This window comes from Bombus terrestris, chromosome 10, assembly GCF_910591885.1.
Source record: "Bombus terrestris chromosome 10, iyBomTerr1.2, whole genome shotgun sequence".
In the NCBI taxonomy this organism is placed as follows: Eukaryota; Metazoa; Arthropoda; class Insecta; order Hymenoptera; family Apidae; genus Bombus; species Bombus terrestris.
Genome location: NC_063278.1, coordinates 3,009,447 through 3,034,889, shown reverse-complemented (window position 1 = coordinate 3,034,889; position 25,443 = coordinate 3,009,447). Strand labels below are relative to the sequence as shown.

The window sequence follows — 25,443 nt, the reverse complement described above, 5'->3', positions numbered from 1 at the left end:
AAAATAAAATTTCGTTTGAGGAAATTGCTGCTAAGCGAACGATAGAAAATTTTCTCTGCGATCTTCAAGTTTTAATACTTATAAGCAGCAGCGTACGTTCTCCGTGAAATCGTTTCATCGACAGGATCTTCGTATGGTGGTAAAAATACATAAAGCTTGCTGAAATTGAGCGAATCGCAATTCGTGTCACGATTTAGAATCGGTGAACGCATAGCATTCTTCGGTTTCTGTAACGCGGAGCTGTCGCCTTTACTCGGCCAACGAGATCAACGAAACCGGCTGGTCCGTTTCTTGCACCAGTGTCGCTGGTTTGTTTCCGCGTTGGCCGCATCCGCGAACTTTCTTAACTTTCATTTTCTAATACGTACGAGCTACTTCTAATGCCGGCCACTACCTTTCATCCATTATTCATCGTTATGAACGCCGGTGAGCGCATAACAGGCTCGTAGTACGTACGTATTAGCCCTACAATGACGAAATACCCGACGGTCAAGTTAGACAACTTCAATTAACTTTCAATTAACCAAGCAAGTCGTTGGTTCGTCAAGTACAAGGTCTCAAGTTGAATCGATATGCTTACACGAGGGAAGTTATTTATTATTTGATTAACTTTTATCGCTAGCAACATTAATTTTTAACGATTAACTGTTCACGCGGTACCGAATTAATTATTAAATAAAAATAGTTCTGTGTACGAACAAGCTTATTGAAAAGGTATCGCGCCACATATCCATACGCGACAAATTTTCAAATTTCATTTGTCCGCTTGCAGATAACGCCTTGAACGAACGAACCTTGCAACCGACTTGCTTTCGCATCGCTGTAACTCTCTTTGATTTATCCTCGTTAATGATCGATTCGTTCTTACGAAGTATACTCCTCGAATCGTTGCACGATACGCACGTTCAGCTATAACGTAAAGCATTTTTTCTAACGCACGTCTCACGCTTACGCGAAAGACACATTTGTATTCCCTTTTGTCTACGAGCGCAGCCACGCTTCCGCCAGGATATGAAACAAAAATGTCACGAAACTACGCTTCAACCGCATAACCAGGTTGCTATAGAACCGTGTCACGATTCGGCGCATCGCTATTCTTATTAATTTGAATGTTCACGTAGACAATTTTCACCTAGCAGTCGCTCGGCTATCCGAACGATCTCGAAGACGGATACTTGGTCACGCGAAGTTGTTCACGTTCGTTTCAATATGTGAATGACGGATGATACCGTCTCGTCCCGCGTTATGCACATAGTCATGCTCGTTATGTGTAAACGAAGGAAAAGCGGTCACGACCGCTATTTGGCCATCACCCAGGATTGGACGCAGCGAAAGTCCATTGAGTTCGAACCAAGACAACGATGGTTCCTTCCTATTGCCATGTGTCACCTGTGCATGCCCTATAAATACTTATGGGGGTCACCGATAGCGAGCAACCGCAGTTTTCCTTCGGCCTCGTAGTTGCGAGCTAGGATTTAGGGAGCGTCTCGAGGATCGATCATGAAGATTATTTTGGTATTGTTTCGTTCGTTCTTTTCCTTTCTCTCTTTTCTTTCGTTTATCCTTCGTCTATTTGGTTTATTTAATTTTATCGTTCTTGGAATTTTATTCCTTTCTACTGCCACTGTGTTCCGTTGTTCTTTCGTAAAACGGCGAAATTGGTTTTGGACGGTGATAAGGTACTCGGTGGTTGAATTAGCTGCGAATAAGTGTTGTGTGCTTTGAACAATTTTTGTATCAACAGTGAAGTTTCAGTTTATATATCTCCGCGAATTATGTACGAGCTTATTGTGTTCGTAAAATAGGATAGAACCTTTCTGTTCATTTTTCTTTCTTCTACGTTCTACGTTCGTTCGCAGGTCTTGTCGTTGTTCCTGGCGGTCAGTGCAGCAATTATCGTTGATAAGCACGAGAAGACTAAGCCTGTCGCGTCGAAGAGACACGACAAGAGAGGACTCGTAAATTTGGAATATGGCGTGCCAGATCATCCGTACGGTCATCCTGAACCGGCGCCTGTCTTCGAGCCTTCTCTTCCGGACGTGGGTGGACACTTGGAGTCCGTGATCGCGCCTGTAGCACCTCCGCCACCGCTACCTGTAGCGCACGCAGCTCGTTAGTACTTTACTTACTAATTTACTGCGTTTTAATTGTATTGAAAATTAACTAGAAATTAGATATTAACTATAAATTAGAATAAGATACAGGAATCATTGATTTAAAACTAATTAACACAAAGTACGATAATCGATACAGGTAGACACAATGTTACAAAATATCTAATTTATTTGTCATATTCATGTCGCGTGGTTGAACGTTTATTTATTTTATTTCTTTCAGGAGATACAAAACGACATGTAGTACTCCGTTTGGAAAATGGTCATCTTAGTTTTTCTAAAAATATTGAAGCAAGAAATTCACGTAGACCGTCGTGCTCGCTGTACCTTTATCTTTATCGTTGATTATTTGTGAGAGAAACGTTGATGCAATAAGCGATTGCCTTGTACGCGTAATGATAAGAAATTCGATCGCGTCATTACCATTGCCAAGTCCATGTCCGAAATGGGATACACCGTCGTCAAAGAGAAATTCTTGATGACGCCCTTGAGCAACGGTAAAAGCGTGTGTCGAAGTTATGAAAGAAAAGATCTTTAGTGACGCCATTCGTTGTTTAGAATGTGGCTTTGAGCAATCGATGGCATTTAAACGTCGAATACGAATTAGAATAGACGACGAGAGGGATTTCCTACGTGTTCTTCCTCTGCCTCTCTGTAACCATTCCATTTGATCGCGCGATATTTAGCACACTTGGTGCAATTTACGTATTTTCAAGCTGCTTCATACGATAGAAACTTATTGTACAATTAAATGTTAAATTCCCAAGGGGATATTATTCGCGTATTTTCAATCTGCCATAATTGCATCCTCTCGTAGAACACGCTTGGGTCATAGTCATCGCGGATAAATATTCGCGCGCATGACCTTCTTTCTGACGAACAAAATATCCAAAGACCACGATGTACCGAGTCGTACAGACCCGCGTAAATATTTAATTTACTAATTCAATTCGTTAATGCATTGACGCATCGAGTTCTCAATTCCTGTCTCAATTCTCGTACGAACCAGCGAATATAGAGGCAGCGCTGTGCCCGGATATCAACCTGAGTATAAACAAAACCAGAAACGGAGCTGGATCGCGACTGGTCGCAAGAAAACGCCAAGCGACTGACCGAACTGACACCTCTTCTTTATTTCAACAGCCGCAGTTCCAGTACCGGTGCCTCAGCCGATTCCACAGCCGCAACCGTTTCCAGTCGCGGTGCCTCAGCCAGTGCCGCACCCGGTTCCAGTCGCGGTGCCTCAGCCAGTGCCGCATCCGGTTCCAGTCGCAGTTCCCGTGACGAAGCACGTGGCGGTGCCTGTACCGGTCGATCGAGCGGTTCCAGTTCCTGTGGATCGTCCGGTTCCCGTGCCAGTAGCTGTTCCCGTGCCAAAACCGTATCCGGTCCACGTGGAGAAGATCGTGCACGTCGATAGACCAGTACCAGTACCGTTCGATAGGCCGGTTCACGTGCCAGTGGATCGACCAGTGGCCGTCCCTGTTCCAGTACCCAAACCGTATCCGGTTCCGTACGAAAAGGTGGTCCACGTGGACAGGCCCTACCCTGTTCACGTAGCAGTGCCTTACCACGTTCCCAAACCTTATCCAGTACCTGTTGCCGTTCATGCTCACAAGACGCATGGATGGTTCAAGTAAGAAGGTTTCTTCGAGATGTCTCTGTCGGTTAACCAAAATTTTCCACGTTGGAGCTACTGGCGGTCGATGGCGGTGTACCATAGCGTTGAGAAGTTTGGCATCGTTTCATCGATTTAACACTTTGGCCATTTCTCGTCTCGGATGTTAGAATTAGATCGCGGGCTACGTAGCTGTTTAGGGGCATTTGAGGATGCACGGAATCGATATATCGTAGAAAAATATGTAACATATCAAGGGCAGAGTATTTCTTACGTCAGTCGTGACAGGCGAAACGAGTCTCTACTCTTTTTAATTACGTTCACAGAAATAACTCCGTTTCGAGCGCAGATTAACGCGTGTCGTCTGGTACGTTTCTCCGAGTCTTACCACCGACGATTTCCAAGCATCGAATCTATCGACCCTTAATAATACACCGACAGTTGTTAACACACCGACCGAAGTGAGAAAAACGACAGGTTTTTGACAAAAATTTACAACGCCAGCAGCGTATTTGGTACAAAATTTGAAATTTGACTTGCTGGAGTTTCTAATGAGAAGGAGCTACGGAGAGTTATACGAGAAACTAACTGTAGAAAGAATCTATAGAGAAAAACTGGAGAAAATCTTGGAAAAAATTGGAGTAATTTTTGTTTTTACAAACCAGTTGTTTTGACTGCGTTGGTAGCTCCTGCGTCAACTCTTAACTAATATCGTTGTATTGTACAAATGGCCGCTAGAATTTCATTTAGATCATTTAATTTTATATGTTAAAGATTTATCGATTATTTTAATCGCGTATTGCCCGTATAACACAAAGTAAAATTAAACGATCCAAGTGAAACTACCGCGACCATTTCTAACCTAACGAGACCAGTTAAGCGTTAAATGACTTTTTCCAACGTTATTTTGGCTAATCGTCCTTCCGAATTTTTCGACACTAGTCCATTCCAATAGTACAGTAATTGTTGCTAAAACGATAGAAGAGCGAATTGTGTACATAGTACTACGCACTGACACTGCCAAGAATTTTTGTATCGACGAATCTTTAATACGTTTATTTGTTGTTACATAAACGAAATTTAATACCGTTAAGCATTTTTATATCAACAGTCTTTTCTTCTTTTTCCTTTTTTGATACGTTCGCAGTTTATACGAGCGAGGATTAACAAAGTTCTCCCTTAGAAAGTATGATCCGTTTGATTTGTAGCGACCTTGCACGAAGAAGAAAGTTAGAGCTTAGAAACTTTCCTGTACTAGGATTTCTTTTGCGATAATTTTACACAGATGAACCCTTCAGTCACGTTGAAATGTCAAACAAGTAATTTTCATCGATCAACGTATCAAGACACGTAGGATACGTAGTTTAAAATTTCGTTTATCCACGATTCATTTTAAGTAAACTATCAGTGAGATTCGCGCAGGTTCCATATGGAAATATATTAACTCCTTATATTAACAATCTAATCGATAACCGTATATAATCGAACTAAATTTATTTTTCCTACATCTTCTACGTATTCTCGATCGCCACATTGCAGATGCTGTTAAGAAATGTTAAGTTGGTATGACCGCTAGTTACTAAAAGCTAGGTTGGTACGACTCCTAACGACGCTCCTTTGTCTTAAGAGTCGACCACGCGTTAATTGCCAAGACGCATCCTGTGTGATTAGACGCCTCCTGTGTGATTTGGCGTTTTGTATAAGAAACAAAATAAAAGGTGTGATATCCGATCCGTGTGAATCAGCTTGAATATCAACCCCAACCTATATAAAATAACAGATGCGACTGTTGTAATTCTACCTTCTTCTGTCAGTCCATGTTTCAACAACGATAATACGAAAAGAATCGCAAGCAACAAAACACAACGTAGACATAATATTCTCTTAATTATTTATGTATTCCACGTAAATATTTCGTACCGATAGATCTGAGAAATTTCCAATACATCAAACTGCGTCGAACTGTATTCCGTATGCGTCGTAAACCATCTAAATGTAAAACGCGAGAAGAATTTATTGTCGCTTGTAGTCGAGTATCTCTTATCGATCCATATTTCAACAACGATAGTACGAAAACAATCGCAAGCGAGAAAATACAACGTGGATGTAATATTCTTCCAATTACTTGCGCATTCTATACATAAATATTGCTCTATACCGGTAAATCGTTCAGAGAAATTTTCAATACACCGAGCTGCGTTGATTTGTATTCCGTTCGCCTCTCGAACCGTCTAAGTATAAGACGCGGGATGAATTCATCGTCGCTTTCGTTGTAATATCTTTTTAGCTCGAGCTTCTAAAACGTTGATAACAACACCATTGCGTTCCGAATAAGGCCAGTTGCTGAGACGAGGCATCTTAATATCCGCTTATGAACGAGGGTGTATACGACGTTAATAAAATACAATAGCGCGTCCTTGGCGCTGCCACTTTGTTACACGTACAATTCAAATGGATTATCGCAAAGTCGCACCTAAATGTGTAAAACGCGCATATATCGTTCTGTCTATCGGTAAAGGTCAGGTAATTCCGCGTAAGGCGCGCTATACGAGTCGATGCGGACACGATAACGTACAGGGTGTTCGGGGCGTAAAAGGATTTAGGGGCTGGTCCTTGGAGCTAAGATGAGACGAAAGCGAGGAATAGAAAGATCGCGTTCCCGACCTTGTCTTTTGCTTACTGGCGATTAAAGGTTATGTATGCTCTTGGCCAATGTACAGATCGCTGAGAGATCGAAGTGCCTTTGCTCGGTAACTTCGGTTGAAGATATTTGTAGCGTGGATTCACTGTGCTGTGATTTCCTTCGAGTTTTTACCGTACGTTATTCGGCATATCGCCTAAACGTAGTTCCATTTTTAGAGAAGCTAGCCTTAGTAGCTAGCGAAGATACTCGTCTTCGACGTTGAAAGTCTTAACGCGTATTCTCTATAGTATTTGTTCCTCTTCAAGCGTAATTGTAGTTCAGGTGATGGAAACTTTTATTTAAAAAAGACGAGCTACGTGCAAGCGCTTATGACGCATTGATCGATCTGGCGTATCATTTCCTATAAGACAAAAAAAAAAAGCTTGAATCATCGAAGTCAAAAGATTGTCAGTTTAAAATACTGAAAAATAAGTCGTCGCGTGATCTGTGGAAATCGCGAGAAATATTCTTCGTGCGATTTAATTCCAACGTTTTACAGCATAATTAATTAACAGTTTCGATAAGACGTCGAGTTTTTGATCCGATGGTGTTGTTACGGATATCCTTGAATTAAGAAAATGCGTACCAAGGAAGGCAACGTCTGATCGCAAAAGAACCGTCTTGCGATAGACGTAAAGTCTGATATACAATTATTATTGTTGTTACATGATTATCATTTTCAAAGTATCGCAAAGCTGAGGGTTTATCTTGCAGTAGAACAGAATCGAAATAGACGGTCGAGACGTATCGAAAAGGAAATAAAAAGAGTCGTTACGTGTGACAGATGTAATAATAGGTAACGAAACAGAATTATAAACGTTTACGTAAATATATGCAAATTAATCTAGCGTTTGATTCGAGCAGACGTCATTTAGCTTGCTAATAACTGAAATTTAATATACAGCAAAGGATCGTATTTACTCGGTCTATATGTTGAGTCATAAAACTAGATGACTCGCATAAGTTATTGCCGAGATGATTTTATAGACACTTCTAAGCGAATATCGTCTGATCGTCTAATTACATAAAATTATGATAAATACATTATATATATATATATATCGACGATGTTTAGGATTCTATGCATAATTATAATACAGATAGAATAACAGAAAGAAGGAACGATGAAATAAGTAGAACAATAATTCCTTTAAAATTCCGATTAAGCTACTGTATGCTATATATATATATATATATGTACAATGTAATGACAGTGAAAGTAACGATTAAAATTCATCGTTATTTATTCGACAAAATGTCGTATATACGCGTTAATAGAGCGACACGAATGGCATTAGCACGAAGTAAAATAATTAAATAGAAACAACAGTTCGGTTAAACATGGTAAATATGCATCGTTTTGTATTACAAGTTGCACACGTAAAACTTTGCAATTCCAACGTGTTCCACTAACAGTTAACTATAGAATGCTCATATTTAATACATTCTTCTGCACCTTCACGCTCGATAGGCGTTACACTTGACACCAAAGAACAACGTAGTGTCGTACACAGGTGCAAATCTATAAAAGCGTCATTCCCTTATACGTGAATTGCACGTTTTGTTACGCTTAAATTTAGTATATCGATTTGAAAATTAAATTCTGACGGAGTCCAATGTCAGAGAACGTCTAAAGGAATTTTATAACAAAATTTATGCAACGTAAAATTAAACTTCAATTCCTCTGGTCTAGGAAAATATTTTCTAACCCCAACCTCAATTTTCAAACTAGTCGAACATTTAAATCTCTCACCTGCGTTATGGTCAAGAGCGACAAAGAGTACAATTTTACCAGAAAGATTGTTTTAATTCCAAACCTTTATTCCGTAGAAATCTTTTTATTATAAAATCGATCCTGTGGACTCAACGTCGAATCTGTTGGAAACTGATATTTGGAGACAGAGAGAAACTGATAGTTGAGAGATTTAAATTTGTCAATTCGATGCTGCAATTTCATGTTTCGTTTAAAATGAACAATTTCGAGGTTAACCTGCCAAAGAACTTGAAAAGAACGACACTCGAAAGATAAAATCGAAAAAGCAAGGGAAGCAACGGTTTTAGGAACACGTTGTTTAGTAACTCGCACAATTAACTGATTCGATCGTAGTTTATTTCTTACACAGAATGAATTGCGCGAAAGACGATGGATAAAGCGTGTCTTAATAATTTCAGCGTTGCGTAATAATTTAAAAATGTTTCGAAGATATCACGCTATTGTTAGCATCACACGCTTTCCCCCGAGTTAAACATATTTCTGTTTTCGTCGTTTACTTTTACGATCGTGCACACCACCGTCAAGTGGACTTTCTTATACATTGTGTAACCATTAACTAAGCGAAAATATCTAATTTCGTAATAGCTCGTTGTTGTATTGAAGACGAAGCAGTTGGCGGATGGTTTCAGTCAATTCGGATGTAGCATAAGAAAATACAGAGAAAGAATAATTTTTCTCCGTTCGTAAATCACATCGCAAAGTTTAGAAACAAAACGATCTGTAATTTTAACGTTCGATGAAATGTTTCGATATAATCGACGATATAATCGACGCAAACCGAAATTCGCTGATAATGTCGTCAACAGAATCTGAAGTGCATCGACCAACTCGACTTCTTTCACGAGGCAAAATCAAAATGTCAGAAAATCGTATTCGCGAACTAACACGCAGATCTTCCGTCTTCGTGCGGCACCGATGTCACGCTAATGTTATTCGTTGTACCGATCCTCGTTTGCGTGAAGTTTTGCGAAACTTTACAGTGCAAGAGAATCTGAATATTCGTCCCATTATGCTTCCAAAGTTGTACAATATTACCGTAAAAAGAACGGTACGTAGCAAAGCCGTAAGAAAGCATGTTCAGTGGCTACAGAGAGTATCGACAGGTCGTTGCATTTATTCCGTCGTTTATTCTGTTTCAGCGCTTGCCTGGTGTTTTGTAAAAATGCAGGTTCGCCGAGCGACGAAGGAACGAAGACGATGGAAGAGGCGAGACGCGAAAGGACAGAGGCGAAGATAAAAAGCAGAGAAACGAAAAATGGAAAGGCTTCCCTGCTATAACTGTAATATCATGTACACGCTAATTGATTAGTATGGCTGATTAGTATGCTTTCGCGTAACTATGAAAATTTTCAGATTTGTGAGGATTAAACCGATTAGAAAAAGAAGCGTAGAAGACGATGGAAAAAAGTGGCTGATACTTACCATAGTCTTTGAACTTTAGGAAAGAGGAGTATGCGAGGAAAATAAAATCAAACGGTATATCGTAGGTACGTACGGATAACGAGAGAATAGCGAGAAACAGGTGCAGGAAAATGGAAGGAAAAATAGAAGAAAGAAAAGAAATAGGCGATAGAAAAGATAGACATCTGTTTTACTAAACAGCTCTGATCAGCTACCACTCTCGCACAGGTAGCGCGAAAATCGGCTGTACGTGGTGACGCAGGAGTGGGCGTTTTGCCGGTGTCGCCGTCGTTCGACGACGAAGCTCGAAACCGTCAGTTCACGCGAACGCTCGAAGATTAACGGCACAGGACGAGGAAGCCGGTCGACCTCTCGTACTCTTCTCGATCGGCCAGTCGACATCGTATCCACTAGCTCGGCCATTACAAGGTGTGCGAATAAGCTCGGGAAGCTCTTGTCGTCGTCGCGTCGAACAGTGATAATATTTAAATCCATGAAGGATTCGTCGAAAAGGACAATCTGAAAGGATTACTTTTAAAGGACGCTATTTTAATCAAAAGTATCTTACCGAGAAGAGAAGAATGTTTAAAAAAAAAAAAGAAAAAAAAATACGTATAACGTTGGAAAGAAGAAGTAGTTAGATGGTTGGTTCGATGATAAAGAAGCGATCTTGCGATCGTTAGATCGGAAAATACATAGAAATTCGCGATATTCGCTCGAAGTAGATAGACGAAGATTTTTCGAGGATTTTCAAAGGAATGCGTCTGAAGCCTCTCGCGCATGATTTTGCCGCTCGTGTCTTTCGTCGAGGCGTTAAGGTTACCTGGTACTCGTCGCTTTTGGGTCTACTTTCGTTTTTAACGACCGGACGAAAGCTTCATGAAACGCTGCGTGCTCCGAACGGACACAAGGTTTCCACAACTTCATCGAATAACCGGGTTTTCAGAATTTTTATCGGTCTTCGAGATTGCGTTTAACTTCTATCTTTTTCTCTTTTTTTTGGTATTTTATTTATATTCTTCTTTCTATCGATCGATATTTTCTCTTCTTTTTTCCATAGTTTAATATCTACGAAACGAAGTTTACCTTGCTATTTACTTATTTATTATTTCCTTTCCTATGGTTATTCGACAAAGATGATCGATCCACGCGTCGACAAACGCTAGATCTCTTTTCCTTCGTCGCTTTTACTCACTTTGCCCTTTTTCGTTTCCGTTTTCTGTCATTCGAGTCATTTTGTCGCGTGCATTCAGACGAAAAGCAGGTTCTCGTTTCTTCGTCCCCTTCGTCGCATTTATCGCTTAATTTTCTTCCTTCGTTGTTCTTCGTCATTTTCTGTTTTCCTTTTCATTTTCACCAGCGTCGGTCGAAGAAGAAGCGTTTTCCCTTCTGCCGTGGTATAGCAACTATATATAAACTATTCATGCTCGAGTTCGCAAAGTTTCTCAGTTTATATTTATGGTATATCGAAGGTTCGAACAGAAACTTATTACTCGCTTACGCGTCATAGTTATCGCTTCGCTGTATTTTGCCTACATTTTGTGTTTCCGTTATTGACGTTAATCTACGTACATCGGCCCACTTATCGCCATAGCGTTTCATCGACAAACTCCACTTATATGGCTAACCGTGATTGTTGCAGCGTGTTACTATGATAAAGCCGAAGAAACTTGGAATCATCGGTGGCTCTCTGTTCGCCTTTGGAGTTGTGTTCTGTGCGATCGTTTTCCCACCCTTCTTGAAGTGGAATATCAAAAACGTGAGTAGTGGCCAAGCATCTCTGGCAATCTGCCGATTATCCACGCACCTGTAAGCAACATCGTCGCTATTCTTATTATTATCACGTTCAATCTATCCGCTTCCTTCGTAGCGCAAAATTTACAGTCCAAGATTCCTGTAATTTCATAAGGACTTGAGTTCTCCTAAACGTTGTAATTATTGGCTTGGCAACTAAGTGATTGTAGATTTTCTCCATACAATCTATTGACAAAATCCGCGATCACTTAATGGCCAAGCTAATACTTACCAGCGAGGTGTATAGCGTAGATATAGTGTATATGCGATATAATGTAAATCATACTAATTACAAAAACAAATTAACACACTTTGGTATCGTTTGACGTTGCCAGATGATCCCTTGTCGAGTACAAAATAAATGACAATTTTCTTCCCTTTTGTCTCTCGCTCATTATCGCTTATCTCTTGTCCCTTTTAATTAGAAATTACAATTAATAAACGAACGTTATGTATAAAGTACGTGTTCACACATACCGTTACCATTACACGTCCAGTTTTCACCTGCTATCGCCGTTTCAAGAACAAAGCAGCATCTCACTCGGAATAATTGTCGTTGCCCTTTGTTTCTTTTCGTTAGCTCCGATCCTGTATTTTTGTAACTTTATGTAATTTGTCCACGTTGTGCGTGTGTCGTTGTTTCGCGGCTTTCGTTACCGTTGTTCCTGCAATTTCTCTCCCAATAAACGTTAATGTACATACAGATCTATGCAATATCGTTAACGCGTTATACCAAGATATAGCGGTATTTAGACAAACGAGAAATTAAGATTCATCTTGAAGCAATAAATTAAGGGGGCGTCCTGAATTGGAATGTTCTAAAATTTTGTTTAAAAGAGTAGGAAAGAAACGAAGTTATTGAATTTTGAGGTATGGTTTCATATATATTTAAGAAATATAAAAAAATTCTTTTTTAAGTAAAGAAAGAAATTAGAACAGATTTCTAAGCCTAGTTCACGGGCTGCAGTTTTCAATCGGCGGGGAAGATCCACCTCGTAATTCTTGCCTGAAACAGAAAACCAAAAGAGGATTAAATTATTATACATTTTTCTCCTCGATGAACTAAAAAAAAAAAGCAGAAAATAGCGTGAAATTAAACATTTTGGCAGGTTTAAAGAGAACATGTGTTTTATACAAAGAAAAAATAAACTTCAAGATGTTATAACAATTTTTCAATAAACTTTCTGACAAACTTTCTTAGTTCATCGAGAATAGATTGTAATAGACGCAATAGCCTCGAGAGGATAAAGAATTAAGATACAATACGATACAATGGAACGTAATAATAACATTAACAATAGACATGTTAATATTATACGTTTATCGCATTGTCGTGTGATGTTACATGTTGCTGTTCGTTACATCGATATGCAGAGTGTCCCGGTATTTTTATGCGTTACAAATCAGCGGCGATTCCGCATGGAAGAATAAACGGGAAACGATAGAACGAATATTCTCTGTCTGATTTTTCTTCTGTTCCAAGCAGCGAAGAGTTTCAGTGACGCAACATAGAATAAAGTAGCACACGAACGTCAATGACATGACGGTAGTACGCCAAGAATCGTGATAAAACGTTATGTCCGCGGTTAATAATTGTCTATCCGTCGTTTAATTGGATAACGCGAAACATTATATCGAATGACTAAGTTTCCACTTTGTTCTGTGCGCGAACGACAGGTCGCGGATCATTGGCGGTGACGCAGGTTGGAGATTTTGTGAATTCGAGTTAGTCGCATTTCTTAATTTTTTGGAATATCCCTCGAGCAATTCCGCAGAGCTGCCAGGGTGTTATACGTACGTGTATGTATATTTATTATGGGGATTTTTCTCCTTTGCAACAGAAGTATATACAACCAGCAAACGAATTCCCCATCGCTTCAAGGAATGATATTTCAGAAATATTTAGAAAATGTGGTAAACGTAACGCGAAGACAGGTATTTTATAAAACGTGTATTCTGATGTAACGTCTGTCAAGGCTGATTTTAAAGATACTAATCTTCACGAGAAAATGAGCTATCTGCAGTTTGTACAAAATATATCGTAACACGTACATCGTAACACCCAAACAGCAGGCAGAAATACGACGAAGGAAGTTCGCACGAACGTGCGACCTCCTATCCGACAATGTTTCAAAATCGCAGCCAATTTGGCGTTTCGAAGCTCGTCGAAGAATTTGGCGATATTAAAAAGTTCCAGCGTAGAATAACGCGGGTAGCCACTTCGACGAGCAGCTTCCGCAAAAGCAAAGCAGACAGTTGCGGATTATCGAGACGCGACAATGATTAAAAATTTTAAAGAAGGTCGGACAGAAGGCGTTGCTCGTACGAACATTTTCTCATCGTATCGCGTGCCTGCTGTCCACTCGTGAAGCGAATCTCGCACGTCGCGATACACTCTGTATATCAGTGGTAGTTTACACACACGTGTGCTTACATAGTTTTTCATCGAACGTATAAAAGTTGACAGTATCTCGTTCGTACGTGACATTGATTAACAAAATGATCGACAGCAAGTAACGTTGAAACCTAATACCGAGATGCGCGAGTTATGGTCCACCTTTCCCGTTCCATTGGACTTCAAGATCTACCTTTTCAACGTGACGAATCCTACAGAAATTACAGCAGGCGAGAAGCCAATCCTCGAAGAAATAGGACCATTTTTCTACGAGTGAGTATGTCGAGGATCGTTTCAGCCACATAGAACGCTGCGATCTATTTCTATCTTTGCGTATTATCTCTTAGCGTAGATTAACGTGGGTCTACGATTTGCTCGAAATTCCAAGTACGTAGCTGTAAGTGGAGGCTCGCGAGTTAATACGAGTACTCGTGTTATTTAATTAACTCGCCAGGCTCGAAAGCAACTTGTACAGACGGAATACTTGACCGGCACGACGAACGAGAATCGTCGTATCTTCTATGTTAGAAACTTAATGAAACTTACGAAGCGAATCTTGGCTATTGGATGCGATTCGGGTTTATAAGTACGTACAGTCGTCGAGAAAAGTTAGACAACGACAACAGGTATCGGTGAAGCTTAATGGAATCGGTACTGTTACATTCTCAAGTTTTATTTGTTATATATCGTCCTATGAAAAGTTCGTTCCGTTTTACGTTCCGATTCGACACGCGTTGATCGAATTATATATTAATATAATTATATATGGCGGGATTCTGTTCAATGTTTTCTCATCTTTCACGTAACGAGTCGAATATTCCATGCTTCCAGAACTTCTCAGGTTTTTCGCCGAAGAACTTTTCCATACGATGTTTCGCGTCGACCGAATTCTTTTCAAAATCTGAACGAATCTTCCATAGGACGATATATAACAAATAAATATAAATGCACAAGCTGCCTGTTTACTTATGTTTGTTCCCGACTGTACGTATCGAATTTGCTCACATCGCTAGTTGTTACAAGTCGCCAATTAACACTAGAACTAGCACACCAGTCAAATTGAATGGTTTTACAATTTTATTTTAAAATTCCTACTTCGTGTTATATGTTTTTCCGCAATGATGAAACGACTTTCGCAACGATAACTGAAAGAATAATATAATGAATTTTATTTTCTTTTTTACGTATTCAAATTGAAAATAATTTTGTATCAAGGCTACTTATACAACACCGGTGAAAATGACTGGTACTTGTCAAAGTGTAAAAGGGTCCTGCAATCTGTTTATCGAGCCTCGATTAACCAGTTTCCTCGTTTTGTACAACTCGCCACGCGTTTTTCAAATCTTTACCGCGTATCACTCGATACGATGATATCAGCTATCAGGAAAATTCCGGATCGATCGCTAGATCGCTAGATGCTAACGCTAGAAACACCACAGCGGTCGAAATGACCGGCTCTGCGATTTTATAAACGTGTCAACCCTCGTTTAGGGATCCCAGATGGATCAACAATACGAAAAATGTACTACATAAGATGGAATTGTTTTTGTGAGAAAGTAATAAATCGATAAATATAAAAATATTCTATTATTAGGTATTTTTTAAAGACCAGTCATTTTCACTGGTTTTGGTAGAAATAGCTTCGTCTTAACTATCGGTAGTTCTAGCGTTAATTTAATCGACATTCGTTCGAGTACATTTATGGCCACGAGTATGCCACGTGTATACGGTACATTTTATTCGAATACAGCGAATTAGAAAATGTGTCTCCTCTTCAGCGAATATAAACACAAAGTAAATATGGTCGATCGAGAAGAAGACGACAGTTTGGAGTACAACTTGAAAGCAACTTGGTTTTTCAATCCGTCGTTGAGCAGCCCATTGACCGGCGAGGAGGAGCTGGTCTTTCCTCATGTTCTTATTCTCAGCATGATCAAACTTACCCTTGAACAACAACCAGCTGCAATAGGAATTCTCAGTAAGTGTTGATCGTATCTTTCTTAACGGTGGAAGATCCAGCGCACGATCCACGATATTGTCAACATACGTAGAGTAGGTCGAGGCGAATCGGATCATTTTCCGTTTTCATAGTAAGCAAATAACAGCGATCATCCAAAGCCTATAACAAATATCACGTTAAAAACGGTTCCATCGAATTATTTATTATAACAAACAAATCAAGCAAACAAATCGCTCGTTCGAATATTCGTATCACCCGTGAGAAATTTGCATACTCGTTAAAAATTATATTTTATATATATCTAATTTACTGTTACGATATAATCGCGTTGAGCGTCGTGAAATTTCCAAAAGCTTTCGCGTAACACATGTATCGCGTAAATAAAAGGCGTGAAAACGTGTGGGGATCCGTTTGTTGCGGGAAGCGGCGTCTTTAAAATTCCGTCTCGTGCATTAAATCGAACGTTCGTTCGTTTCGATCCAAAAGTAAAGGTCGGCTTGGCCTTAGCTAGAAATACACGAGAATGAAACGATGCGATGATTTAAAAGCGAAAGAGGGTCGCGAGAAACGTTTTACTTATGGCTAACGATAAGTTACTTACCTTCTCCTTGAACGAACGGATCAATCTATTCGTCTAACGCCTCGTGTACTCCATTCTCTTCGTTTGCTTGTATACTTTTCCGCGGATGTCTTTCGCGCGAATCTTTCCACACGCTTCTCCGGCATAGGTTCGCAAAATTGAAGCGTTCGCGAAAAATTGTAGCCAAAGCTACATCCACATGGAAGCAGAATATTTTTCGATATATATTTCGATCTTTTGCCACGAAATACTCGTGACGAGTATCGTATTAGGTTTCTTTCGTTTTATAAGTTTATGATATCTAGTAGTAGTTTAATGTACTAAATATCGTTTGTTCTATTGAAACAAAATGGATCGTATATAATTCGATAAAATGATATGAAAGGAAGAACGTTGTGCATCTATCATTTCCTGACAAAACGAAAGAAATTTTCGGACAACCTAGTACAATTGCCGTGAGCGTTGCAATTGCCATGATCGTATTAGGCAAGAAACGTTACCATACATCATCCAATACATACATAAACATTAACATACATCGTCCAATTAACGCTCGCTATTTCTGCACCCAATAACAAAACACCATCCAATCGTGGAATCGAAGAGCGGTCGTAAAAGACTCTGTAAGCGTCAAAATTGAAAGATTTCCATCACTCGTCGAAGAATGTTCTCTACGTTGCAATGAGAACATCGCGGTATAGAATCTAAGTGCAATTTCCCTTCCTAAATTAACTGTTGAAAATGACAACGTGAGTTCGCGCCCGCCATATACAGATGCGCTAGTTACAATAAATAGTAACTAGAAGTTAGTTCTAGATACAATCGATAGATTTAATCGATAGGTTTAAGATGTTCTTTTGTTTTTATCCCTAGCCCATGCAAGAAAGTGCAATAAAGGTTTTTCGGCTCAGAACTGTGTGATAGATTTATCCAAAGAATAAAACAATAGCTATTATGATCCTACCTCTAAATACAGAAATAGCAACATTAACTATAAACATCGATAAATAATTGCTCAATCGTTTCCTGGCTTTTGTCCACACACTATCTGTCCAACCGAAAAGAACATTGAATTTTCTTCGCAAATAACAGCAAATAAACGATACGCGCTTCTCTTTCTCACGAACCTGGTCTACACTGCATCCGCGTAAGGTTTCTTTTTCTCCTGAAAAATTTGTTTCTTCCCACTTACACAATGTTTTCTACGAACGCTCTTGGATCTTCTACTAAACATCATTGTACGAATGTTCACATCCGCAGATAAGGCCGTGGACAATATCTTCAAGAAACCAACTTCTGTATTCGTAAGAGCAAAAGCAAGGGAGATATTGTTCGATGGTGTGCCTCTGGACTGCACGGGGAAGGACTTCGCTTCGAGCGCAATCTGCAACGTTTTGAAAGAAAAAGAAGACGCTTTGTTACCCGATGGGCCTGGGCGCTACCTGTTCTCCCTTTTTGGTCCAGTACGTACAAATACGTATAACGTGTACGAGGTTGCGGTCCACCTTGGGTATCACGTTATTACGCGTTCGTCTCTACTCTTAACACTTTACCGATCGACAGCCTATTAATCAGCTCTTTATCGCCAATGCTTACCGACCGATAACCTAATAATCGGCTTTGTGTCGCCGACAATCTTTCTCATTATTTGAGCAGTAATTTGTAATTTAGTACCAAGGTACCTTGCTCAGTTGCGTCAATTGCGTTGCTTTGTAAACTCCCACAGTTTTATACCAATTTGAAAAACTTACCATTCGCGATTAAAGGAAAGAATGGTATTAGAGAGTCTAAACCGAAACAGAGCCGGCGCCAGGGAGAATCTGCGCCTGAGCTGCCGGTCGGACGCGCGTATGCTATTGAATCGCTAGCGGTCGGTAAAGTGTTAACCGTTTGAGTCTCGGGAGTCTTTGAGAAAACAAAGTGGAAAAATCGCGAACAGCGCCATAGCGCTTGTCTTAATCGATTGCGATGAGAAACAAGCGGCGCTCGTCATATTTGTATTTTATGAAATACATCTATATTATTATATATACATACTATTGTCCGTAGCCTGCAGGATGTTTGTTATCCTGTTACTGTTTCATCAGCCTGTAACACTGTGATCGACCTTCTTTTTTTTTTTAGAAAAACGGCACCGTTCTTCCCGACCGTATACGAGTGTTACGGGGGGTAAAGTACTGGAAGGACGTCGGAAAAGTGACCGAGGTGAATGGAAAGCCAGAGTTGGACATTTGGACCGAGGATCAATGCAACGAGTTCAATGGCACGGATTCCACCATCTTCGCGCCGTTGCTCACGGAACAGGACGATATCGTGTCCTTCTCACCGGACATTTGTAGAAGTTTATCGGCTCGGTTCGACCGCAAGACCAAAGTCGCAGGTGAATTCCTTGAGAAGTATAAGACCGCGAATCTTTATTCAAATTCCTATGTTTACGACTATGAATTAAAAGGGTGGAATGTAAGTAAAAAAGAAAGAGTTGGTTCGCGTATTAAATATCGTAACGAGTAACTATAACTTGGATGTCTTCCACGTAGGCATAGATGCAAAACGTACGGTTATTTCATTGTATGCATCAACCTTCAAATTTCTTATGAACGCTAGTCGTAACGCTGCACTTTTGCACGTTGCTTAACATTCGTAAAAGCTCGCAGTCCAGTTGCAAGGACGCTGCGGATGTACGTTTCTATGGAAAATTTGTAAAGAAAAAGGGTAAGAGCGGAATAGAAAAATCGTTATGCGTCTTATCTTGAGCATTTCGCGTGCAGCGTGTAGTACAAGGTGTCTCGACAATTGTAGTGCGATGGACAACGCGGTGAATCCACGTGAGACGAAGTCGAATCCAAGTCGAATACGTAGAGTAAAATTGTGGACACCTGGTTTCGAAGATCTTCGCGTAGATTAGCACAGAAACGCTTCTTTCGATTATTATTACTAAATGGAAAATTCGTTTTACAGGTATCAACACTTACCACTACACAGCTGATTTGGGTGATATGAGCACAAATCCCAAGGAAAAGTGTTTCTGTCCCGCGCCAGATAATTGTCTAACGAAAAACCTTATGGACTTGACCAAGTGTGTAGGCGTGCCACTTATTGCTTCTCTGCCACATTTGCTTGGGTCGGATGAAAAATACCTGGAAATGGTCGATGGACTTCATCCCAACGAAGCACGTATTTGTAATTCTTACTCTCGTTGTCCTCGTCGAGCGACAGCGTGGACGTATTTTCGTTTCAAAAATTCATATCTCCGATTAATTTTGACCAACTCTGGTTACCGATATCGCTGCGCGCGTATCGACCGGTTTAGCTCGAAACGCTCGAATGTCTGGAAAAATACGAATGTTACGAAAAAATGTCTCGAACAAAAATTGTATTACGTCGAGTTCGTGTTATACGATTTACCGTACGATTTACTGTACTCTACGATCTTCAAACGAGTCTTCTTTTGTTATTTGTCGAATGAACAGGTTGCACTTAAAAAACGCTACGAACTTGCGTCTTTCGCGTCATCCATTATCGAGGCAGAAACGATTAAATTTGGTATACACCAAAGCTAACCGACAATCGACCGTTAAAATACTTTTGCGAGTAGTTTTATAGCTATATAACTAACTAGCTATATGGACAAGTGTCCAGGAAATATCCGGAAATCGTGGCTTCTATGTGCATTATCATATTCGTCTGAAACTTTGCCGAAGTAATCGCGATGGTCGACTGTTGTTACAGTGTCGATGAAATTTCGAAATCTTCTCTACAACGCGCGTTAGATATTCTTAACGGATCTTCAGAAGTGTAGGAATACTTTCGCGAGCGACTGTACGTAAAGATAAAGAAAAAGGAAATACGTATTACGTTTCTTACACGGTTTCCTTTTGCAGGAAAAGCACGGCATCAACATGGACTTTGAACCAATGACAGCCACTCCTTTAATCGCACGCAAGAGGCTACAGTTCAATATGTTCCTTCAGAAGGTTGAAAAATTCAAGTTAATGAAGAACTTCCCAGAGTGCTTATTTCCATTCTTCTGGGTCGAGGAGGGAATAGAGCTCGGCGGTGAGTTTCTGGCGAAGCTGAAGAAGGTGTTCAAGATGATAAGCATAATCGGGTGAGTAACTTTTGACGAGAGTTTTAGGGAAGTGCAAAGTAAGTGACAAACTGTTTATAATTCATAATACGATCATTTAGTACGAGTTATATAATTAATCAGAACTCTTTAGTAATCAATTTATTTATTTATTTATCAATGAAAACATATTAATCAGAACTCTTCCAGAGCATCATTCAACAAGCGTAATATTTGATTAAAAATCAACGAGCACGTTTAAAGATATTTCTGGTTACGTTTTTCAGCGTGATACGTTTGAAAACAATTTACTCGATGGAGAGGTGACTGAGCAAAATTTATCGTTTCGTGAAATTCCTCAAAAATCGGAACGCTTCCAGAGCGGCATTCAACGAGCGTAATATTTTATTAAACGTCAACGAGCACGTTTAAAGATACTTCTGGTAAAGCTTCTCAGCGTGATACGCTTGAAAACAATTTACCCGATGGAGAGGTGACTGAGCAAAATTGATCGTTTCGTTAAATTCCTTAAAAATCAGAACGAACTTTCTTGGTTGATATTATATCTAACATATTGACAACGTTTTCGTACTATGCAAATACGTGTAACGTAAAAACACATTCACAACGTTTCCTTTATAGCATCCATTGCTTTTCTTTTTTTTATTGTTTTATTTAATAGTAGTTGACATTTTTGTAGAACAGTGTTAAGATTTAACTGGAAATTGCACAGAGTATGCCGGTAATCAGCATGCAAACGATATTAACGATACGACGCAGAATCATGGACGATTAAAGAAAGAAAGCGTGGAATTGTTCTAATGGTATTTTAATCGTGTTTCGACGTAACGAGTTTAATAATTTAGGTGTTTGTGTCAAATAGGTTCATGAAGTGGCTGACGATAATAAGCGGCGCTTGCGTGAGCGGAGCAGCTGCCGCGATGTTCTTCAAGAACAAAGACAAAGGATCGTTGGACGTGACGAAGGTAACTCCGCAGTCGCAAAATGGGAAACACGAGGATGAGAAGAAATGGCCTAATCAGATGACCATCAGTACGATACAAAGCGCGGCGGTGCCATCTAATCTCGACGCGAATTAATTTATTAGTCAGTCGTATCTCCAAGCTCTACGATCTTTGTATAGTCGAAAGAGAATTTGTCGAATAAATGAAAAATCAACGTTCGCGTTAATTAGACGAAATTTCCATCGTGCGATAACGTTTTAATATCAAGATTAAGAAGTCGGTTTTGTCCGTTTTACATAGACGACAGATGATAGGAAAAGAGAAAGCATTGATACTCGTCACTCGTCACTCGTCACTTGTACAAATTCGCTAATAATATTAACGTAACTCTAATGAAACTCAGGAAGTGTACAGAAGTTGTAGATCGTGTATTAATCGAGGACGTTTTGTTTTTACGTATGATATATATTTAATATCATTCTTTTCCCTCTCTTAGTTATAAATCTTGTGACCACAGCGTACAATAATGTTAACGTATTGCCAGACAATTCCGTAACGAGTGTATTGATAGTAGTTACCTTTTGCCACTAATTCTGATAAGTGCAGTTGTAATCGATTAAGGCGAAACCAACGAAACGCGATCGTCCAGTCGCAATTTACAACGTGTACTTCAAAATTGCTCAATCTGTTGCAGAGAGTATTAGAGTAAGCTATAAATCACGAGATAAATAGGTTTACGAATGACTTTGTTACATCGTATAGAGACAAACGGTAACCATTGCCGACTGGAAATGTTATATATTTCGATCGAACGTAAGAGACTCGATTTTTAGTCCCGGCTCTTATACATTAATGTCTTTAGAACGAGCGTATATACAGCTATTTTATTCAATTACCTTTAATTCGAAAAGCTTGACGTAAGTTTCTGTTAAAACACGTTTCTCCGAGTACCTATATACGTACTTTTCTTCGTGTATTTTTACGAGGTAAAAAATTCTCACGAAATTGCAACCAACGACAAACGATTCTTTATAAAAATTCTTATACGTATCATGTACTTACTTATATCCTGATAGTATTACAATTAATATACGATATAACATACATTTAATGTAACGTATCACTCTTATATATTTTTCTACATTGCACATGAATATTAAAAACATTTCTAGTGGACAATATTATGATCTACTTGTATGACTTTCTATAGCAGTCCTGTATATTGTGTATGTACAAGTCGCAAACGCTTTAAACGTGTAATTTATGCGAACAGATCAGCGCATTCATTTTTTTTCTTTTTTTTATAAAAATTGATAATTATCTTAGTCAAGTCAATTTTCTTTTAGCAATAACTTTCGTGCGGTGTTTCACCGTGTGCGTAATTATATTTAGTTCAATTTCCTAAGCTCTTAATGCGTTAATTCTTAAAGATTATTTTAACGATCTCTCGCAGTCTATTATAACACGAACGAAATGTCCACACATTGCGATATCGAACGTAATATACAAATGTATTGTTGTTAAATTTGTGCGTTTCTCTTATCATTAGATGGGTTGAAAACGAGAGAGCGTATTTCTCTGCAAACGGCAGGCAGGACATAGCATAAATCCTCGAATATTTGCGTTTCGATGTTTAGAGACACACAGAGATCTCCTCGGTTGGGGATTAATTTTATTCACGATTTTCTCAAATCGAACATCTCGGCACCTGTACCGTGTTTCCTTTGAACCTCTCGCTTAGTTCTGAACGTTACGTTACTTTGAAATGTAATCGAAGCGTAGATCGAACCGTAACGATAAATAAATAATATTTTCTAACGTGGTATCTTCGGATAATTGTTATTCGTTAAATATCGAAATCTTCGGAACTAATTTGTCATACCTTCGGCAAATACGCTTTTGCTTTTGCTAACGATATTCATTTCGCGATAAAAATATAAAATTCACGATTCAGAAGTAAATATGATTATCGTTGCAACGAACGTTGTGGTATTTGCTACAGAATTGCGAACTATAAATTATAATACGAAGAAACGACACCAAGTTATCACGATGTATCGTCTTATAAAACATAGTTATTGAGCATAATATCTAATTCTAACGCGCTTAAAGGTTGAAATCTCGTTAATGATTTGTTACCGTTTCATTGATTCTACCAATCGATTGACGTACGTTCTCCGCTAATGAAATTCCACTACAAATTGCGAACAATTTTCTGAATATGCTTTTAATAAAAATAGGTAAACGAGATAGTTTCTTCTTCTATCTTCTTGTTTGTAAATGTCTCGATGAGTGAAATGTTGCTTTAATCTTCGATCGACATAATCAATATTTACGCAACGTTTATAACAAACGTGCTAAATTATACAGCGCGTAAACATTCGTCTATTTCAGTTTACATTTCCATAGTGAGAGCGCGGATATTTACGCGAATGCGTATATTTTTATAGCAAATGGACATGAATCGATTTACCATTCTTGCGCGATTGAAATTCACCTTTTTCTTCCGCGTCAATTCGAGTCATGAAATTCTAATCGCCACGTCGAATCGTAATTAAGCTATAAAGAGACGGATATCTTGGTGCAAGAGGTATCGATAACTACGAAGCGATCAACAACACGACTTCAGAGGGACATTCTTTTCGTCGTCGAACGCGTTTCTCGAAGCCACGTAAACTCCTCTCGAGTCGCTCTTTTCTTAAAAATCTCAGCTTGCAATAACATAACAGTGAAAACGACGATTATAAATTTAACCGAAAGAAATTTCCTGCACGTCGCCTTATAAATTAACGTTAATTGGCCAACATAATCCATTAGCTGCTCGTACACGCGTACTGTAAAAATGTCCTAATTACAGGTAGCTAAACAGCAAATACCGCATCGTTAAAGCACATTTTGCTTCCTACGATTCCGCGCCAGTTTATCTCTATATCTTATATAATCCAAGCGCACAAACATCCGCGTCCAATCCACGATGCAAGTCCGTCGCTGAAACCAGCTATAAAATCCAGCTCGTACACGCCCACGAGCAAACTGGCGAACCCTCTTCTTCATCCCGGTGACCTCCTGGTTCCGTTCTTCACCCCGGAATCGTTTCTACAGAGCAACAGATTTTTGTACGCGCTTCTATACTCGGAGCTCATCACCACGTAAACCACAGGATTGATACACGTAGTCAAGTAGATCAAAATGTAACTGGCGATATTCAAGCCTCTCCAATCGATCGCATCCTTGAAGGTCTTCGTAACGGTGATCGGCAAGTAACAAACGAGAAACGACGAAAATATCACCAGAATCATCTTCAGCAGTTTTTTGTCTTTGTTGCTCATCCTCGGCGGGCCATCGGAATTGCGGAATTTTCGGACGCTTCTAAATCTCGACTCTCTGCGAGTCATCGTCGGTCTCCTCCTGCTGTTGGCCGATCGATCCGGCGTGTTCGACCTCGAGCTGTCCAACCGGTCGCCGTCCATAGACGCTCTGGAGTTGAATCTCTGTACCCAAAGAGCCGACTCGATGACGAACGAGGCTCTGCTAGTCATTCTCTCCAATTTATTTCGAGCGTTCGCGGAAGCTTTCTCAGCCGATTCTTTGATCTTAATTCGGTCATTCGCGAGAACGGTGTCAGCCGCGTCCAGATCGTCCACGTATGGTATATCGTCTATCTTTATTTCGAAGCTAGGCTTCGCTCTATCACAGTCGTCGACGAGTTTCTGGCTCGTCGTTTTCCGCTTCCTCTTCCATTTTTGCTTCTGCTTCCTCCTTTGCCGCGTCCTCTCCTCTTCGTTCTCGCCTTCCTCGTCGTCGTCCTCGTCGTCCTCTTCCTCGGACCCGGCCGAATTCTGTTCCCACGAAAGTTGCTCGGACAAGGATTCTTCGATCGCCGATCTCGAAGGCGTACTGGAGCAGTTGAGCCGGTTTGGCGAAGTTACGGTGCACTTGGAGGAGAAGTTGGCGCAAAGTACGCTCGCCGCGCAGCTCGAACCCACCACCGACAGTTCTTCCTCCTGGATCCTCGGTGATACGGATCGTCTCTGTAACCGAACGAAGCAAAGAACGACGATCACCCGCTGTTCCTACAGTTTCGCGAAATCGA

The 25,443-nt window shown here is 39.9% G+C and overlaps 3 protein-coding genes and 2 long non-coding RNA genes across 12 annotated transcripts in view; 2 read left to right on the top strand and 3 right to left on the bottom strand.

Moving 5' to 3' along the window:
• The first annotated feature begins 8 nt into the window (after positions 1-8).
• Positions 9-4,834, top strand: LOC100649099 (anther-specific proline-rich protein APG). 2 transcript variants are annotated; one of them, XM_020865100.2, is made up of 3 exons: positions 9-139; positions 1,860-2,112; positions 3,258-4,834. In XM_020865100.2, the coding sequence occupies exons 1-3, from the start codon at positions 134-136 to the stop codon at positions 3,752-3,754; spliced, it is 756 nt and encodes a 251-aa protein (XP_020720759.2). In that variant the 5' UTR covers positions 9-133; the 3' UTR covers positions 3,755-4,834. The 2 variants fall into 2 exon arrangements, with proteins under 2 accessions (XP_020720759.2, XP_003398462.2); XM_003398414.4 differs by lacking the exon at positions 9-139 and adding an exon at positions 695-1,515.
• A 4,222-nt stretch (positions 4,835-9,056) lies between these two features.
• LOC100649302 (sensory neuron membrane protein 1) lies at positions 9,057-23,175 on the top strand. 5 transcript variants are annotated; one of them, XM_048409391.1, is made up of 12 exons: positions 9,057-9,237; positions 9,329-9,469; positions 9,543-9,676; positions 9,819-10,019; positions 11,233-11,349; positions 13,895-14,052; positions 15,558-15,757; positions 17,580-17,782; positions 18,444-18,699; positions 19,278-19,489; positions 20,201-20,427; positions 21,269-23,175. In XM_048409391.1, the coding sequence occupies exons 5-12, from the start codon at positions 11,242-11,244 to the stop codon at positions 21,483-21,485; spliced, it is 1,581 nt and encodes a 526-aa protein (XP_048265348.1). In that variant the 5' UTR covers positions 9,057-9,237; positions 9,329-9,469; positions 9,543-9,676; positions 9,819-10,019; positions 11,233-11,241; the 3' UTR covers positions 21,486-23,175. The 5 variants fall into 5 exon arrangements, with proteins under 5 accessions (XP_048265348.1, XP_048265347.1, XP_003398464.2 ...); XM_048409390.1 differs by having other exon boundaries at positions 9,543-10,019; XM_003398416.4 differs by lacking the exons at positions 9,057-9,237; positions 9,329-9,469 and having other exon boundaries at positions 9,501-10,019.
• On the bottom strand, positions 9,763-12,876 carry LOC125385806. Its single transcript, XR_007225461.1, has 2 exons — positions 11,862-12,876; positions 9,763-11,798 (listed from the first exon to the last, which is right to left on the bottom strand). It is a non-coding gene; the product is annotated as an uncharacterized LOC125385806 (long non-coding RNA).
• Positions 15,649-17,090, bottom strand: LOC110119621. Its single transcript, XR_002308103.2, has 3 exons — positions 16,341-17,090; positions 16,050-16,246; positions 15,649-15,898 (listed from the first exon to the last, which is right to left on the bottom strand). It is a non-coding gene; the product is annotated as an uncharacterized LOC110119621 (long non-coding RNA).
• LOC100648479 (G-protein coupled receptor moody) overlaps positions 21,795-25,443 on the bottom strand; it is a 30,564-nt gene continuing 26,915 nt past the window's right edge. For all 3 annotated transcript variants that reach the window (XM_048409394.1, XM_048409395.1, XM_048409393.1), the window contains exon 5: positions 21,795-25,381. In XM_048409394.1, coding sequence (XP_048265351.1) covers positions 24,401-25,381 — 981 coding nt within the window. In that variant the 3' untranslated portion in view covers positions 21,795-24,400. The remainder of the gene's footprint in view (positions 25,382-25,443) is intronic.